The sequence below is a fragment of the Perna viridis genome, chromosome 7, assembly GCF_037379345.1.
Source record: "Perna viridis isolate PV_CMFRI_1.1 ecotype Kerala chromosome 7, ASM3737934v1, whole genome shotgun sequence".
Classification (NCBI taxonomy): domain Eukaryota; kingdom Metazoa; phylum Mollusca; class Bivalvia; order Mytilida; family Mytilidae; genus Perna; species Perna viridis.
Window position 1 is genome coordinate 663,363 of NC_142451.1, and position 17,736 is coordinate 681,098.

General features: G+C 32.6%; 3 protein-coding genes across 4 annotated transcripts in view; 1 reads left to right on the top strand and 2 right to left on the bottom strand.

Annotated features, from left to right (window-relative positions):
- Positions 1-5,805, top strand: part of LOC148610863 (protein disulfide-isomerase A5-like) — a 47,380-nt gene extending 41,575 nt beyond the window's left edge. The window contains exons 21-25 of the mRNA XM_088590694.1: positions 2,651-2,732; positions 3,240-3,252; positions 3,584-3,652; positions 4,053-4,297; positions 5,625-5,805. Coding sequence (XP_088446820.1) covers positions 2,651-2,732; positions 3,240-3,252; positions 3,584-3,652; positions 4,053-4,297; positions 5,625-5,770 — 555 coding nt within the window. The 3' untranslated portion in view covers positions 5,771-5,805. The remainder of the gene's footprint in view (positions 1-2,650; positions 2,733-3,239; positions 3,253-3,583; positions 3,653-4,052; positions 4,298-5,624) is intronic.
- Positions 1-17,736, bottom strand: part of LOC148610864 (glycerol-3-phosphate dehydrogenase [NAD(+)], cytoplasmic-like) — a 36,267-nt gene that overhangs the window by 7,692 nt on the left and 10,839 nt on the right. The window contains exons 5-10 of one of the 2 annotated variants that reach the window (XR_015924005.1): positions 17,500-17,606; positions 14,643-14,763; positions 14,126-14,235; positions 13,536-13,642; positions 10,883-10,996; positions 7,740-7,916 (exon numbers count right to left, since the gene is read on the bottom strand). Coding sequence is in view for 1 of the 2 variants with exons in the window: in XM_088590692.1 (XP_088446818.1) it covers positions 10,900-10,996; positions 13,536-13,642; positions 14,126-14,235; positions 14,643-14,763; positions 17,500-17,606 (542 nt within the window). In the remaining variant the exon portion in view is untranslated. Of the gene's footprint in view, positions 1-7,739; positions 7,917-9,151; positions 10,997-13,535; positions 13,643-14,125; positions 14,236-14,642; positions 14,764-17,499; positions 17,607-17,736 lie in introns of those variants that run through there. The other variant, XM_088590692.1, reaches the window with a different exon arrangement.
- Positions 8,289-8,884, bottom strand: LOC148610865 (uncharacterized). Its single transcript, XM_088590693.1, has one exon. It carries the CDS (start codon positions 8,822-8,824, stop codon positions 8,381-8,383), a length of 444 nt encoding a protein of 147 aa, XP_088446819.1. The 5' UTR covers positions 8,825-8,884; the 3' UTR covers positions 8,289-8,380.

Sequence of the window (17,736 nt, forward strand, 5' to 3'; positions counted from 1 at the left end):
CTATAAGACGACAAACTATTTTTAAAAGAAAATCTAACATAATACCATAAAAAAGTTCCTTTGAAAAGGTTGGTTTGATGAGTGCAAAACGAAAGTGAAAGTATAGAAAATGGCTATTTATAGTTCAAGACTACTTTTCTGTTCGATCTTCGTGGACTCAACCTATTTTCTTCGCGAAAAATTATTTTTTCACATGTCTTTAGAAATTCTTCATAAGTGAAAGTTTTATTGAATGCATTTCACTATAGAAGTCTATGGGAAAATTAGTATGATACTGAGACCTAGTAGCCAGTTTTTTTTTCAAGTAAAGTTGGATATTTAGCAAGTGGTCTTAACCAGCTGAAAATGTATTACCCCAATGCAGGTAACACTTTTAAGATGAATTAGCCAACTTTTGAATCTGATTTTTTATGGTAGCTCTGTTTTTTTTTATTTGCATTTGTGGTCAATCTTTACCAAATTCGGAAATGCATTTTGTTTTATGAATTTGTAGGATATCAGTTCAATAAAATTATTATCTTGACTATTTATGATGAGCATATCTATATTCAAGTAACCTGAAGCAAGGATAATTTTCAAGTTACAACACATTTTATGTGTGTGGTTAGGACTTGAAAATAGTCATTTTCCATACAGTACTTCTTATTTATGAAAAAAAAAAAAATTTTTACTTTTTGTTTTTCTTTCAAATAAATAGCTAAAATGAGCTGCCATATAACTGTGTGATTGATTTAAATACAGAAATGTCACAAAAGTAAATATCCAATTTTTTAGTGGACTATTTTAGTGGTTCAAATGGATAGATTTTGATGCGGCAAGAAAAATAATGGTGTTTTTTCATATAAAAACTGAATTTTTTCAAAATGTATCTAAAGCAGACAAATTTTATTATGATATTTATACCAGTAAACAATTTTTCTTGCATTATAGCTATCTGTTTTAAAGAAAAAGTCCTTGTCCTGTCATATTGAGGTCCATTTGTGTCTGCCTAGAATACCAAAATGGCTTAAAATCTGTATTTTCTGCATATGAAAAGCTATATTTTTTTAAACTGTGATATTGGTATCATTTTTTCAGGATTTATTATAATTGAAATGACCATATTTGTACTGTTACATATTCTTTACTTTAAACAAGAGGCTCCTTGTGTTAAAGACAAAAAGGAGGTTCAGATATTAATATTTCCATATATGGAACTCACAAGTGGGGATTAAATAATGATTTGGAACTCATAGTACAGCTCATGTATCTACCATGTCAGAATAAACCACAAAGTTGCTTAGTTTGATTAATGCAGCAGCTTTTTATCAAAAGTAATATTTTCTGGCTAACATTGAGATATTAGTCTTATGCCTGGAAGAGGGTACCTATATAAGAATTGTAATAGAAAACTCATGTTTGTAGCAGGGCAATGATATTCTGGATTTTCAGTTTGAAAATTAATACTATAGCAGAAAAACAACAACTTTTATGATTATATTCAAATGTTTGTTAGTAATAGGTACCAGTATCGCATTGCATATCCCTGAGCGGGTGTACGTCAAAACTTTGAGCTATAAAAATATAGTGCATTTTCTTTTTGCCTCTCTACAAACTAATGTTTTGTCAAAAGATATGAACAATGACTTATAAAATAGTGCAAACATCATACTGTAAGATGACAAACTTTTTTAAAAGAAAATCTAACATAATTCCATAAAAATGTTCCACTGAAAAGGTTGGTTTGATGAGTGCAAAACGAAAGTGAAAGTAGAGAAAATGAGTCTTTATAGTTCAAGACTACTTTTCTGTCCGATCTCCGTGGACTCACCCTATCTTCTTTGCGGGAAATTATTTTTTCACATGTCCGTAGAAATTCTTCATAAGTGAAAGTTTTATTGAATCAATTTACATATTTTTTTTTAAAATCCTAAAAATATGCACTTCACTATAGAAGTCTATGGGAAAATTAATACGATACTGAGACTTTTTGACTACTTTTTAGTTATTGCCCCTTTTCTATCAAACATGATGTTTGTAAGGTAAAACTACCACAAAAAAGAGAGAGAACTTTTTATAAACTTGAGAATTCTACCATTAGTACCTCATTTGTTTGTTTATTTTGTGGTTGCATTCAAGCTCCATAAAGTCAAGTAAAATGCATAATTAAGCCATCAGATACAATATATGAATACCTGTTTAAGCCTCCATCAGATTTCTTATCTAAATTTTAATATATTTTAAAACTGAACAGAAATCCAGTTATAGTTAACCATAATTATACTGTAGTTGGTCTCTACTGGTGATGACCTGTAGGTTTATATGTTCTTGAAATGGTAAAAAAGTGGCATATAACTTTACATGTGTCACTTTGATATGATGAATGTACTACCTGAAATGCCTGTTAAAGTGCTTACGCTCAGAGTATGGTTAAGTTGTTGGCAGTTATACGGGATTTCCTGAGATGAAAATGTGTCTGATGTTTTGAGCAACAAGAATCCTGTTATCTTTACCCATTTCTTGTAATGCCATAGGTTATGCCACAATGGGAAACATTTTCAGCAGCACTATAGATTGACGTCTCTACCATATATGTCTACTTCAATGGTATATGATCTATCTGTATGGTATGCTTATCTATACAAGTTATTGTGATACTGTTTTATTACAGTTTCTTGGTGTGATAGCAGCAGTAGATGCCACAGCAGAACCTCAGCTTGGTTCATTATATAAAGTTCAAGGTTATCCTACATGTAAGTTATATAAAGTTCAAGGTTATCATAGACATAAGTTATATAAAGTTAAAGGAAATCATACATGTAATTTACATTAAGTTCAAAGTTATCCTACATGCAAATTACATAGAGTTCAAGGTTATCCCACATGTAACTTATTGAAAGTTCAAGGTTATCCTACATGTAAGTTGCATAAAATTCAAAGTTATTCTACATGTAAGTTACATAAAATTCCAGAAATATTCACATTCAATAATAAGTCTTACTAAAAAAATATATACAAAACAACCATACGATAATCTTCCCAAGTACAAACATACAGTATAGAACAATTACCAAAAGTTAAAACCAAAAAGCAGCTAGATTTATCAAATAATTTATCATTTATTGTATGTATTACTCCTCATATCATAAGTAATCTATTATTATAGTCCTTGTATTGTCATTAAAGATTTCATGTCAAAATAAAGTTTATGTCTTTTTGTTCTTAATTTATTTATTTAATTTTGTTTGGTTTTTTTTCAGTGAAATATTTTAAGTAAGTACACATATTTGACTATGTCATTTTCATATTTTATTGTATTACCAATTTAGAGAGTTGTCGTGTATGTTATGATGTCATAAACATCTAAATCAATACCTAAAATAATGATCTTTACATTATGCACAATCAAGTTCCCAAAATAAGTCTGAAGTGAAGAAATGAAAAAAAATATATAACAGTTAAATTAAGTGCATTTATGCCTATGGCACACTTTTTTTTACTTGCATCTTTAAAGTTTGGAATCATGAGGTAACAAATTTTGTAATATTTGTTGGTTTCTAACTTATTTATAATTCTTGTACATTTAAACTTCTATTTCTTCCAGAAATGGTGTAGAAGCCTTTGAATATTCAGGTGGCAGAAAAGCTACAGATATTGTCAATTTCATGAAAAAGTGAGTTTTTACTATATTCATACATGTAAATCAGAAAACAAAAACAATCCCTCTGGGTACTGAGTAGATCTTGGAAAAACAACTAACTCAGCCCATCCCTCTGGGTACTGAGTAGATCTTGGATTTTAATGTGTGGCAGTGAAGTCATCTACAATCATTGATAGTTACCTTGTTATTCTTGGATACTTATAAGGAATTATTGTATCACATTGTTGGTCTCAATATCTTGAAAATGAATGTATCACCTACCAATAATGTGCACAGAAATCATTAGGTTGATATCTTCATAGACTAAAAGAACAAATTATTTCTATTCCAGCCTGAGAGATTAACCTTTAAACTCCTGCTCCCTTTCTCCCAAGTCTGAGGGGATCTTAGTACTATGTCATTTTTATTTCAGTCCTAAAGCTCCGGCTCCCCCACCCCCTCCTGAGCCAGAGTGGAGTACTGTTAAAAGTGCCATAAAACATTTAACAGATGCAGATTTTATATCACAGTTATCCAAGTATAAATCAACGCTAGTCATGTTTTATGCTCCATGGTGTGGGCATTGCAAAAAATCGAAACCTGCCTTCCAAAATGCAGCAGACTCATTAAAAGATAATAATAAAGCATTCGCAGCAGTAGATTGTACAAAAAATAGAGGTAGGTCCACTAAACTACAAAATGTACTAGAATTTTTTAGTTCTTGTTCTGTCATTATAAAATATACCTGAATTTTTTTCAGTTTTTTAAATCACCTTTACTATGATAACTTAAATATATTTTTACTCTGTTGGTTAGTTTTGAAAGTACAGTGAAACTTCTCCAAACCGGCCACCATTGGGACAAGAAGAGTAGCAATGCATTCTAAGGGATGTTTCCATTAATGTGTTCTATAACCCTACACTTTGTCAGTTTGCGGGTCAAGGCATGTTTAATGCCTATTCAAAACTTAGGGCTCTTTATTACATTCCAAAGCATGCATTATTTGTAAATGATATGATTTTATAAACAGTACTGCTGACAAAATAATGTTCATGGTTTTGAAATAATGGGTATTGGGTTATTGATGGTCAATAATCATTTGTATTGTTTTATCTATCTATCTATCGACAAAGTTTAATGATTTCACCACTTTATTGTTTTGGCTTGGGTACAGGTGACATTAATTAACAGGTTAAAGTTCATACTATTAAATGACCCTGATTGCCTGACACCAATTAACACCCAACAAAATGTAATGTCTGGATTAAACTACTGTCCCCTTCAATTATCATCTGTCCACTGACGAAAAGTGAACTGGTCAGTGAATATTAATTCCCGTAATATAATGTATCATGTACAGTTTTGTTTACACATTAATTATAGATGAACAATAACCAGTGGGCCAGAATTGAGAGGTTGTTTTTACTTGAATTATGTAGCTAAAACTTTGAAAAACCAGCCGATGTATGGTTTTAGGGGTGGCCGGTCTATTGAATACAAATTACACAGGTTTTAAGGTATATCGGCTAGAATTTTTGAAAATGGCCGCTTTGAAGGGAAGACCGCTTTTCTTAGGGTCCAGTTTGGAGAAGTTTCACTGTATTATCGAATGTCAGATTTTTTTTTTTTTATCAGTACACAGTTTTGGACTTAAAGTAACTTGAATCTTTGCAGTACTCATTGCCCATAATGACTGTCTTGTATAATGTATTTGGACAGACAGTATACTATCCTCATTCTTTATTATAAAGAATAATAAACACATGTGGTAATTTATGTATTCATGATGTTCTCTTATTTCAAAGCCATATAGACACTTTCATAGTTATAAAGAAATGTTTCTCTGTTTAGAGGAACACTAAGATTATATTAAAATTTTGTATTCATCGAAGTGCAACAGAAAATCTAGGGTTTTATTGGGTAAAAAGTGAAAATTATGAAATATTTGAAATAATTATTTGTACCCAGATCTATATTCTGTTAAACTGTGTGTCTTTTATTTCAGGTACATGTGAAAAAGAAAGTATAGAAGGATATCCAACTTTTAAATTTTATACGGGAGACAAATTTTTGAAAGAATATGATGGTGGACGAGATGAAAAAGACTTTCTTAACTTTGTAAAAAATTCACCTGCTAAAGAAGAATTGTAGCTATTTTTTATCAAATTAAAAACTGCTGAAATCCATATTGTGACCAACACTGACAAAATAACCAATTCCTGATTGACTAGGTTAGGGTTATAACCAATTCCTGATTGACTAGGTTAGGATTATCACCAGTTCCTGATTGACTAGGTTAGGGTTATCACCAGGTCCTGATTGACTAGGTTAGGGTTATCACCAGGTCCTGATTGACTAGGTTAGGGTTATCACCAGTTCCGGATTGACTAGGTTAGGGTTACCACCAGTTCCTGATTAACTAGGTTAGGATTATACAAAGTTCCTGATTGACTAGGTTAGGGTTATCACCAGTTCCTGATTGACTAGGTTAGGGTAATCACCAGTTCCTGATTGACTAGGTTAGGGTTATACAAAGTTCCTGATGCACTAGGTTAGGGTTATACAAAGTTTCTGATGGACTAGGTTAGGGTTATCACCAATTCCTGATTGACTAGGTTACGGTTATCACCAGGTCCTGAGTGACTAGGTTAGGGTTATCACCAGGTCCTGATGGACTAGGTTAGAGTTATCACCAGTTCCTGATTGACTAGGTTACGGTTATCACCAGTTCCTGACTGACTAGGTTAGGATTATCACTAGTTCCTGATTGACTAGGTTAGGGTTATACAAAGTTCCTGATGGACTAGGTTAGGGTTATCACCAATTCCTGATTGACTAGGTTACGGTTATCACCAGGTCCTGATTGACTAGGTTAGGGTTATCACCAGGTCCTGATGGACTAGGTTAGAGTTATCACCAGTTCCTGATTGACTAGGTTACGGTTATCACCAGTTCCTGACTGACTAGGTTAGGATTATCACTAGTTCCTGATTGACTAGGTTAGGGTTATACAAATTTCCTGATTGACTATGTTAGGGTTATCACCAGTTACTGATTGACTAGGTTAGGGTTATCACCAGGTCCTGATTGACTAGGTTAGGGTTATCACCAGTTCCTGATTGACTATGTTAGGGTTATAACCAGTTCCTGATTGACTAGGTTAGGGTTATACAAAGTTCCTGATTGACTAAGTTAGGGTTATCACCAGGTCCTGATTGACTAGGTTAGGGTTATCACCAGTTCTGGATTGACTAGATTAGGGTTATACAACTGTAAAAAACTTGTAGTATAATGCTGTTGTCTATGTCTTTGTCCATTGACTGTGATTTTGTGTGGTAGCTTGTATCGTAGTGAGTGGGTTTTCATAAAATTTTATAATGAAGTTCCAAACCTTAAAAGCAACATAGAGCTGTTGACTTTTGGGGTTTATGGACATAAGGATTCAAAGTCGAAAAACTAGTATTCAGTGTATTGTGATCTGAACTGTTTAGGAATAATGGATTGAAAAGAACAAATACAAGCATTTTTATTGATTTAGAATTTATATCACGAGATCAATTATATGGATCTCTATGAAGGAGTAATCAAGGGAACCAAGATTCTAGCGGAAATCAAAAGAATGTAGTCCAGGGACAAAGACCAGACATGGAAAACAGACCAATACAACAAAGAACATAAAGTAACTAAAATAATACCTACAAAGTAACAAAAGTAAAAGAGCAACTCGTACTGCTCTAAAAACTGGGAGCATGGACCAGGTGCACCTGTAGGGTAAGTGTCCTCTGTTTTTCTAGAAACTCCTGTCAAGTTGCCCATAAAAAGTCAAGTCCAGGGCAGATGAAAGAGGAAGTTATACCACTAGAGGAAGGTTTTATATAGTTTTTTCAGGTTTCCATTGTGCAGAAGTAGAGACCAACATTTTAGAAAAAATTACTATGAATCTGTAAGAAATTTATCACAAGGTTCCATACCAAAAGGTCAGGTTGTGATTGATTTTTGTATTAATAACCATGAAGTAATTAGAGGCCATAATGGGTGGGTAAGGTTTTGGGCTGTGTTACACTTCTACTTGTTGCTTGTAGTAAGTTTTTTTTTTTTTGATCCTTTAGGAACAAAATACCTTGTTGCCGGTGCATGCCTGGAACTCTCGATCCTTGTCGCCGGTGCATGCCAGGAACTTTTGAACCTTGTCGCTGGTGCATGCCTGGAACTTTTGATCCTTGTTGCCGGTGCATGCCTTGAACTTTCGAACCTTGTCGCTGGTGCATGCCTGGAACTTCTCTACTCTTTCTGAACACTACACAAAAATAAAGTCCAAATGTAATTCCTTTTATATCATTCAATACATCTTTTATAACATGTAAATATGTTTCTGGCAATTATTCAGCTCAATAATGTTCTATTACTCCTGCAAATGAAATTAAGACTTAAGTCTTCAAATGAAAATAAAATTATAAATGTGTGTAAAGTTGATAACAGTTCGTACTTCAGAAATCAGTAGTATTGATAAACCTTCAGTTTATACATGTTGAGAAAAACTGTTCTAAATATTATGGGAAACGTAAATGTATGATTATAGTTTTATTTTTCATCATGTAATCTTTGAAAGTTCAAAAACCTCCAGTGCTTACAGCACTTTGATTATATTTTTCAAATGTTTTGTCCAAAAATCATAATCCTTGAGGAGATCCATTTGAAATTTTGAGTGACGATTCAGCTTGATTGGTTGTACCCCCATGTAATTTTGAGTGTAGCTTCAGCTTAATGGGTTGTACCCCATGTAATTTTGAGTGTAGCTTCAACTTGATTGGTTGTATCCCATGTAATTTTGAGTGTAGCTTCAGCTTGATGGGTTGTACCCTGTGTAATTTTGAGTGACGATTCAGCTTGATGGGTTGTATCCCGTGTAATTTTGAGTGTAGCTTTAGCTTGATGGGTTGTACCCCGTGTAATTTTGAGTGTAGCTTCAGCTTGATTGGTTGTAACCCATGTAATTTTGAGTGTAGCTTCAGCTTGATCGGTTGTACCCCATGTAATTTTGATTGACAATTCAGCTTGATAGGTTATACCCCGTGTAATTTTGAGTGTAGCTTCAGCTTGATTGGTTGTAACCCATGTAATTTTGAGTTTAGCTTCAGCTTGATTGGTTGTAACCCATGTAATTTTGAGTGACGATTCAGCTTGATTGGTTGTACCCCGTGTCATTTTGAATGTAGCTTCAGCTTGATTGGTTGCACCCCATGTAATTTTGAGTGTAGCTTCAGCTTGATCGGTTGTAGCCCATGTAATTTTGAGTGTAGCTTCAACTTGATCGGTTGTAACCCATATAATTTTGAGTGACGATTCAGCTTGATTGGTTGTATCCCATGTAATTTTGAGTGACGATTCAGCTTGATTGGTTGTAACCCATGTAGGATTTTGGGTTTGATTTCACTTCATTTCTCTTTGTCAGAAGGTTATTGCTTCTTTTTTTCAGGTTTTAATTAAATTAAACCTTAAATGCAGCTCAAAACATGGGATGGAAATACAATGTAAATAAAAACTAGTTTATTGTATATTAACAATGATATTGTTATAACAATGTTGTAAAACTCATCTAACAGATTTCAACTAAAACAAACAGTCCGATCAGTAAGTACAAACATTTGAGAATAAAACATGATTTAACAGTTTCACGGTTAGGACTATATATACATAGCATTTGTAAGACAAGGTAACAATTTATAAAGAAGTACACCCAAGGTACTTAATTTCTTGGCAAGCATATTCTAAAAAAACAAATAATGAATTGCTACAGATAAATTACAGAATTAAGACCAACTACAAACAGCACTGTACACAACAAAACAGAATACCTGTATTGCATAGTTTCATAATAAAAAAACCTGAAACCCTTTAAATCCTTATATTTTATCTGCAAATGATTTTAACTGATTGTGCAGCTTTGGAAAAAACTCTGAATGTAAGATCAGGTATCATTTACCATGTATAAAATAGCAGAGTACTTTTGTTCATTATTAGTAACTAATGCAACTTTGACATTACAAAACCAGAACAATAAATAAACTATACATTTATAAAAGTATTATCTGATGTCGCGAAAGTTTATATGCTACCCTACCCTCAGAGCTTATGAATATTCTGTGTTGTATAGATTAAATAGTATGAGATACAATAAAATAAAACTAAAATAACAATGATTAATAAAATATACTGTAAAAAAGTACAAAAATATTGTAAATATCAACTCTATAGAATGTCTATTGGACATCCAGGAAAATTACTACCTGAATCATACAGTTCAAAACTCAGGGAAACATCAGAACAGTTGTGAGATCCTCTCCAATAGATCAGGTACTGAGAATACCTTACATAAATACTTAGATTTTTTAAGATAACTCTTGGATATATTAAGAATCTTAACAATGCTGAGAATGAAATACAGAAATCTCAAGGCTTATGTTTCAAGTTCAAATTTTTAAGAAAAAGAGGCTCGGTTGAGTTGAAGAACATTGATATCTTACTAGACAGTGACTGAGATTTCTTTGCTTTGCATTTTCTGACAGTGCTTAATTCTTTTTTTAAATTTTTAAAGTAATTTTGTGATAGGTATGCCAATTTACAATACCCTGCCTGCTGACATCAAAAACAATGCCTGATTAATGTCACATAGAAGTTCTTACACCAGTCTCTGCTGAGAATCTGAGATTTCTTAAATTATGCCTTTATCACAAGTGGAACAGGTGAAGATAGAATTTCTCTCCTACTAGTTCAAGTTGAAGAAAGGAAATAAGTTTCAATGGGAACAAGTGTAAATACCCATTTCTTCTGAAAAACCCTGCCTTTTAAATGAATTATACCTGCAGTCTGGGTGAGTTCTATCATTACTTCCAACTACTTTCATTCTGATGTGTCATTAATAAAATCACAAATATGAGATGGTGCTAATGCCTTACTTGGAAAACATCAGAACTTAACAAATCTCACATGGCTAAATATAGGAATATTTTTGTCTTAAAAATGACAAAAGTAATTATCTAATAATTACTTTTTAGACATTTACCAGAATGAACTACATAAACTTTCAGTTCAAAATATTCAGTGAATAATTGATAACTGCAAATGATATCTAATTAAATGAATAAAATAGAAAATAAAGATGTTTTGCATGAGATCAAAGCTATTTAATACAAATAACCTGTATTTTATCATCTTTCAGTAAAAAGCCAACAAAAAGCAAAAGGAAGTTGAGATAAAACCTACATAATGAGTATAATCTCCTATAAATGTTCAGGGTGATTCCGTAAACATTCTATAAATTCTTCTGGCTTCCATTCTCTCAGACATATGTGGTGGACAGCAACAAACATTGGAAACCTACAAATATAATATCATCTATCATTTCACTCATAAAGACATGTGGAATCATCCATAAATTTAATATAGCAATAGGAAAATTATGAAAATCATAGTATATTTAAGTATCATGGTTTATAACAAGAGGCTAGCAGGAGCCTGAATTGCTCACCTGGTTGAATTTTGCCTATCAAAGGCAATACATTTAAGAAGACGTTGTCCAACAATTTTGAGTTGGTAGGACTTATCATAAGGATCATTTCAGCAATTGAAAATTTCTTTTTCTGTAAAAAAAAAAACAAAAACAAAAACTAACAAAAATAACGTCACTTTTCATCTTTCAAGGGCAATAACTCTTACCAGGAGTCATCAAACAATTTTTATCCCTAAAGATTTTTGTAGGCCTAATAATGTAGATCTTTTCAGCTATTGAAAGAATTTGGCTTAACCTAACCGTTTTGGAGATAAATGCAAAAAACTTCTGTCTGACCCCTATGTTCTATTTTTAGTAAAGGCAGCCATGTTTTTCAATGGATCAAAAATTCCCACATCGCTTCTATACAGGATACCCCAAGAAATATTCATATCAAATTTGCTTCCAATTGGTCAAGTAATGTCAGAGGAGAAGAGTTTTGAAAAATTGTTATCGATGGTGGACGACGACGACAAACACCAATTGATGGCAATAGCTCAAATGGCCTTAGGCCAGGTGAGCTAAAAAGTGTAAACTAGCCCAAAACAGGTTATTGGGTATAACCTGTAAAAAGTTAGAAGCATTCTTATAATTTAATTTCTTATGAATGAAAGTCCAAATATTTATATTTGATTTGTAATCAAAACAACACTTTGTTTGGGGTAATTTGATATAAATATCTTTATACTCATTACCATAATCTACAGGTACAGAGATTACATTCAAACAACACTGTATACACAACATCAACAAAGGAGCTAGCAAGGAGGCTCAACATATTTCTTTATAACTCTGACAAAGGAGTAAATTCATTAAAACTAGTTTCAGGCCTATTATTTTGCCAAAGTTTCAACTTACTATCTGAAATTTTCTATCTGCCTAATTTAAAGCTAAAGTACTATCTGAATACTAATATACAGAAAATACAAACTCTTGAATCATAATTTAATCAGAAGTAAGGCACAAAACTCTAATTTCATCAAGGATGTCGAAGTACTTTTCAAAACAAAAATCTTCTTTGAAAAGCCTATAGTTAATGGCTTTCAAATTTTCATTGATCATATTGTTCCATTCTTGTTGGGACTGCCCACATAGAATATTTTTAATGGTTAGTTTCAGCCATATATCACTTACAAATGTTTGAGATATCCATATATATGACAACCTACAAGTGTCTTCTTTACAAATTTAACTAAGGAAATATACAATGATTTTGTGCATGCATAGTTTGCATTAACTTATACACAACAGCAGATAATTTCAAATGTTTTCCTGCTAAAAGTTTAGTCCAATATCATTCTCTGCTTCACATCTAAAATAAGTGGATATCGCCCAAGTTCACAACATATCATACAATTTGGTTCTGTCACTTTCAAATTCAGTAGTAGTTCACAAAATTTAAGATATACTCTTGCAACACAATCATTTTGAGCTGATCTACCCTCATGCCAAAGACAACAAAGTTACAACAAGTACATCATTTGTTACTGACGGATAGAGTGGCTACTATAGATTGTCTGCCACCTAGTACACCATTTGTTACTGACAGATAGACTGGTTACTATAGGTTGTCTGCCACATGGTACACCATTTGTTACTGACAGATAGACTGGTTACTATAGGTTGTCTGCCACACGGTACACCATTTGTTACTGACGGATAGAGTGGCTACTATAAGTTGTCTGCCACATGGTACACCATTTGTTACTGACGGAAAGAGTGGATACTATAGGTTGTCATGCACCTAGTACACCATTTGCTACTGGCAGATAGAGTAGTTACTATAGGTTGTCTGCCACATAGTGTGGCAGGACTCTAAATTATACAAGAATAAAAAACAAGAATTCTGTGAGCGATGGCTCACCAGCAATACTTTCAATTGCAATATAAGGAAAATAGTCAACAGTTAACAGGAAGTTGTTGTTGAATTTTTCTGAAATAATATCCCACCATATGGTATACCTACTGGAAGAATGTGTTTTAAAAAATTAAAAGCCACCGTATTGCTGAGATAAGTGTGACCCAAAATATTGTTACTGACCAAAACACAAAGAAGGGTAAAACAGTGTTTAATAAATTAATACATGTATATGTAAACTATATCAGTGTTTAAAAGTAGGTCATAACTGGTTGTGTTTATTAAAAGTGTGCATGACTCTTGGTGTTACTTTACATTAATTGTAGTTCTTCTGATTTTTTTCTTCATTATTGGCATAAATATTTATTACATTGATTGACTGATTGATTGGGGTTTAACGCCTAAGCAGTGATAGTTCAGCTATATTCAGGCGATATTACATTGATGATTGAATTCCAATATAACAGGTCAACACAGTAATCATACATTTTATGTTCTGTATATTATACCTGTCGATTAAATTTTTGTGTGATAAAACCTGGAAGATTTCCCTTGCAGTCAAAGGACCTTGAAAACTTTGGCCTTTCAATAACTCTCTCTCCAACTCTTGAACAGACTATCAAAAGAAATATATACAAAACATTTATCCAAAATTCAATTTTTTTAATGAAATGAAGCAAATAAAAATATGTTAAAAAAGCATTTAATTTTGTTTTTTATTCATTTCATGTTTCTGTATTTGTTTTAAAAATCAATGACTTCATAAAATATTATTAAATTTGTAACCAATTTATATTTTGTCATAAATATGCTTTGTGAGATACAAATTAAATATATCAATGCACTAAGCTCCATTAAGATAAAATAAGCAGATAGGACCAGTGTGGTAGATTGATAACACTCCAAAAAGCAGGAATAACTCGATTGGATCTAGATAGGTGAATGATTAATGTCCAATGATGGACACAATGTTGAAGAAATCAAATCATTATATGTAGTATTACTACTTTATTCACCCTTTGTTCACATTTTATTTAAGAAAATAAAATTTTATAATTTTTTATAAATGAGAAAAATTAATATTACTACAATTCTATACCTTGTCAGATTTAACAATATTTTCTCCCAACATTCTGTTTCTACCTCCATGACATGAGGCTACCAAATCTGAGATACCACAACTCTCAAAAAATGTAGCACCTTTAGAACCTGAAAAACAAAGAACCTAAACCTGAAACAAGATATTTAAACAAATTATTGGTAATTATGGATAAAAGGCATAGTAAAATTCATGTTTAGGAAGCAATATTCCAGAAAGATTTGTCTACTGCAAAGTCATGCAGTTTCCAAGACCAACCATAATTCAACAGTGGTCAAAATAAGCACTATCCAGCAAGTAAATGTCATGATGGGGAAGTCAAACAGAGCTTGCTTGTAAGGCCACTAACTTTTTTTTTCTTCTCCCGGACCAATTTAGTTTCAGCAAAATTTTCACACTCCACTAATTGGACTAATTTTGATATTTCAAATTAAGTACCTAATTTGTCAAATATATCTGCCAGATACATTGTATATTATTACAATAAAACCAAAATATATCTATTCATATATCATACCTGGAACGAACATTTCAGCAAACTTGATCATTTCCATCAGGCCAAGTCTTATAATAGCAGCTTTAGTATTATCACCAAAACCCATGCCATCAGCAATGCCTGCTCCAATAGCAACAATGTTCTAAAAAACAAATCATCCTTGTTACTCCAGGCATATAAAAGATTTGTGGTAGAAACTAAACTTTCATATTAAGATTTGCCAAGCACAGCAAGTTGAACACAATATTTTGAAGTTCAATTTCAGTATCAAGCTCTGCTTCAAGGTTCCTTCATGGACCCCTTCGTACCCTATTATTTCAAAAATAGTTAATAATACTAGAGTAAAGTTGTAAAAAATACTACTTAAAGCCCTTGTAAAAAGGAACAAATTTGTGGTGTCCCAGTAGATTATTTAGCGTTTCTTTCTCCAGCCCGATAACTCCCCTCACATTTAGGAACATTGACATGTTAACATTTTGTTCACACAAAAACTTGAGAAATTATAGAACCCCACAGGGTAAGAAACATTCCTAGCCTAAGATTGATTTATACACAATTAATAGAATGCATTTTAATTGTTTTTATTGATATAAACCATTAATTTACATGACAAAACGGTGATGAAAGGGTCGTTCGAGTTTGTGACCCGAATCAGGTCTTCAATGTCTTTTGAAGTGTATATATGTTTGACTACACACATTTGATTATTATTCATGATATTTCCGTAATGTTTATGCTTTGTTTATTATTGTATTTTCGATATTTAGGCATTTTATAGAATATCTGGCAGCAATGAGCCAAGCGATAGAATCACATTTTTTGCAAAAGTAAATGATAACACAGATATTTTAAAGGACCTATTAGGCGTTATGCTCAGATTTTTTGTTGTTATAGGACAATTAGGTTTACTTTTAGAAGATATGTAGGCACAACATTTTTGAGCATCTACGTAAAATGCACTTTTATGGTGTTCTTATCATTTAGTTTAGACTTGTCACATTGAATTTTCATTTTGCTCACCATGCGCAAAGGCTCCAATTTTTGCTCCTTTTTCAAAATTTATTTTTCAATGAAAACACATACTAGGATTGATTGTTTTGACATATTTTGACATCACACTGATATTCATAGGCCTTTTATAATTATTAACGCTGATTTATGTTGTTTTTCTGTACTTATTGGAACATGTGTTTATGATATTTACATTTTGTATTGTAGCTTTTTACCTTCCTACGGGGAGTTTTGTTATGAAATAAAGGAATTTACGACTCAATTAGGCTTAGGACATAACAAAATTGCAAAAAAAATCATTAAAATATTGATGTTACTGGCCAATTTAACTCCTTGTCACTCAAAAACGATTTAAAGATATTTAAAGATACAGGTAGGGATTACCCATAAAAATGAAAATAGTTCTGCTTATAGGGTACTTATTAAAGACCTTTACCTTTGATCACTAAAACATAATAAGAGATACCTGGAATCTACCTGAATAAATGCAAGGAGGGATTTTCATAAGGTGTGCAATAAAAAAAATATCAAAATCGCACCAAAAGGAAAAGTACTTTTTTAGGGCATGCAACCTATTTGCCCCTTATAGCAGGAAAACTAAGATATATCTGAAATGAGATTGAAACCAATGCAGGCATGGTTTCTCATGAGAAATAAAATACATAAAATTTCAAAATCCGACCAAAAATTAAAAGGTCGATCTTTAGGGTAAAATAGGTTTTTATCTGAAGTTTATGTAGTAGGTTTACTTCCTATAAAAATTCTGTTTTAGGAATATTTAACAGATTTTAAATAGCATTTAGCATTGTCAGTCTTTGAGGTGGGGGCAAAGTGAGGCCGTACCCTTTTTAGCAGAATGGTAGGGGCCAGTGATCCCATTTTATATAAGTGAGGCCGTACCCTTTTTAGCAGAATGGTAGGGGCCAGTGATCCCATTTTATATAAGTGAGGCCGTACCCTTTTTAGCAGAATGGTAGGGGCCAGTGATCCCATTTTATATAGCAAGCTTCCACAAGCCACCAAGTAACAATATATCAAAATTTCATGACATTTAGTTCACTACAAGAAAAGTAATGGCACAGAAATGAAATTATTAACAACAACAATGCTACTGCCAATAACAACAATGACTAAAATGACAACAATATCATAATATAATTCCACTGTAATTTTTTGCAGTAGTTAAAAAACCTATTTCAATTAAACAGAACAGCTTCATAAAATTCTGCTGAGAGATTGCAGAGAAGTTGTACCAACCAGTTCAGTAGTTCCAGAGAATCTGAACTGACAAGGTAATTATGAGGATTTTTGACAAATTTCTAAGTTCAAAGGGGCATAATTAATACAGAAATTGGGGTAACAAAATTTCCTGGTAATATGTAAGATAACGTGATGTTCTTGCAACACACCATTTTCGTAAAATTTGGTTCAAAAGTTTCAGAAGAGCTGCACTGACAAGGTACATATAATTTATGAGGATTTTTGGCAGATTTCTAAATTCAAAAGGGCAGAACTACTACAAAAATTGGGGTATCAATGTTTCCTGGTAATATGCACAACTTCATATGATGTTCTTTCTACATACCACATTTCCTAAAGTTCAGTTCTGTAGTTTCAGAGGAGTTGCGCTGACAAACTTTGTGATGGACGCACGGACAGACGGACAAGCCAAAAACAACATGTCTCCTCCCCCTGGGAGGACATAGATATTAAAATGTTCAGTTTGTGTCACTAAAGCTTTCGTCCATGTGAGATTCACTGATTCAATCTAAAGATCCCAACTCATTTCTCAACCCCTTCCTTACCCCATGTATCTGTACAAATCCCTAATTACAATAATGAAGATTGAAGTTTATTCCATGCCTACCTTAAGTGCTCCACAGAGTTCTACTGTAGACTGATCTGTTACTACTGAACACCTAAAGTATGGAGCTTCAAATAAATTCTTCAATAATTCTCCATCAGTTTTACTGCCTTCAAAATACATGGCATTATAGAGGTTATCATTCTATAAATATATTTGTTATGGATAAAAATAAAAAAGCTTCACAGAGCGCAACATGATACTACCCCAGCCAGTTGGCCCTTAATTTCTGAGAAGTTC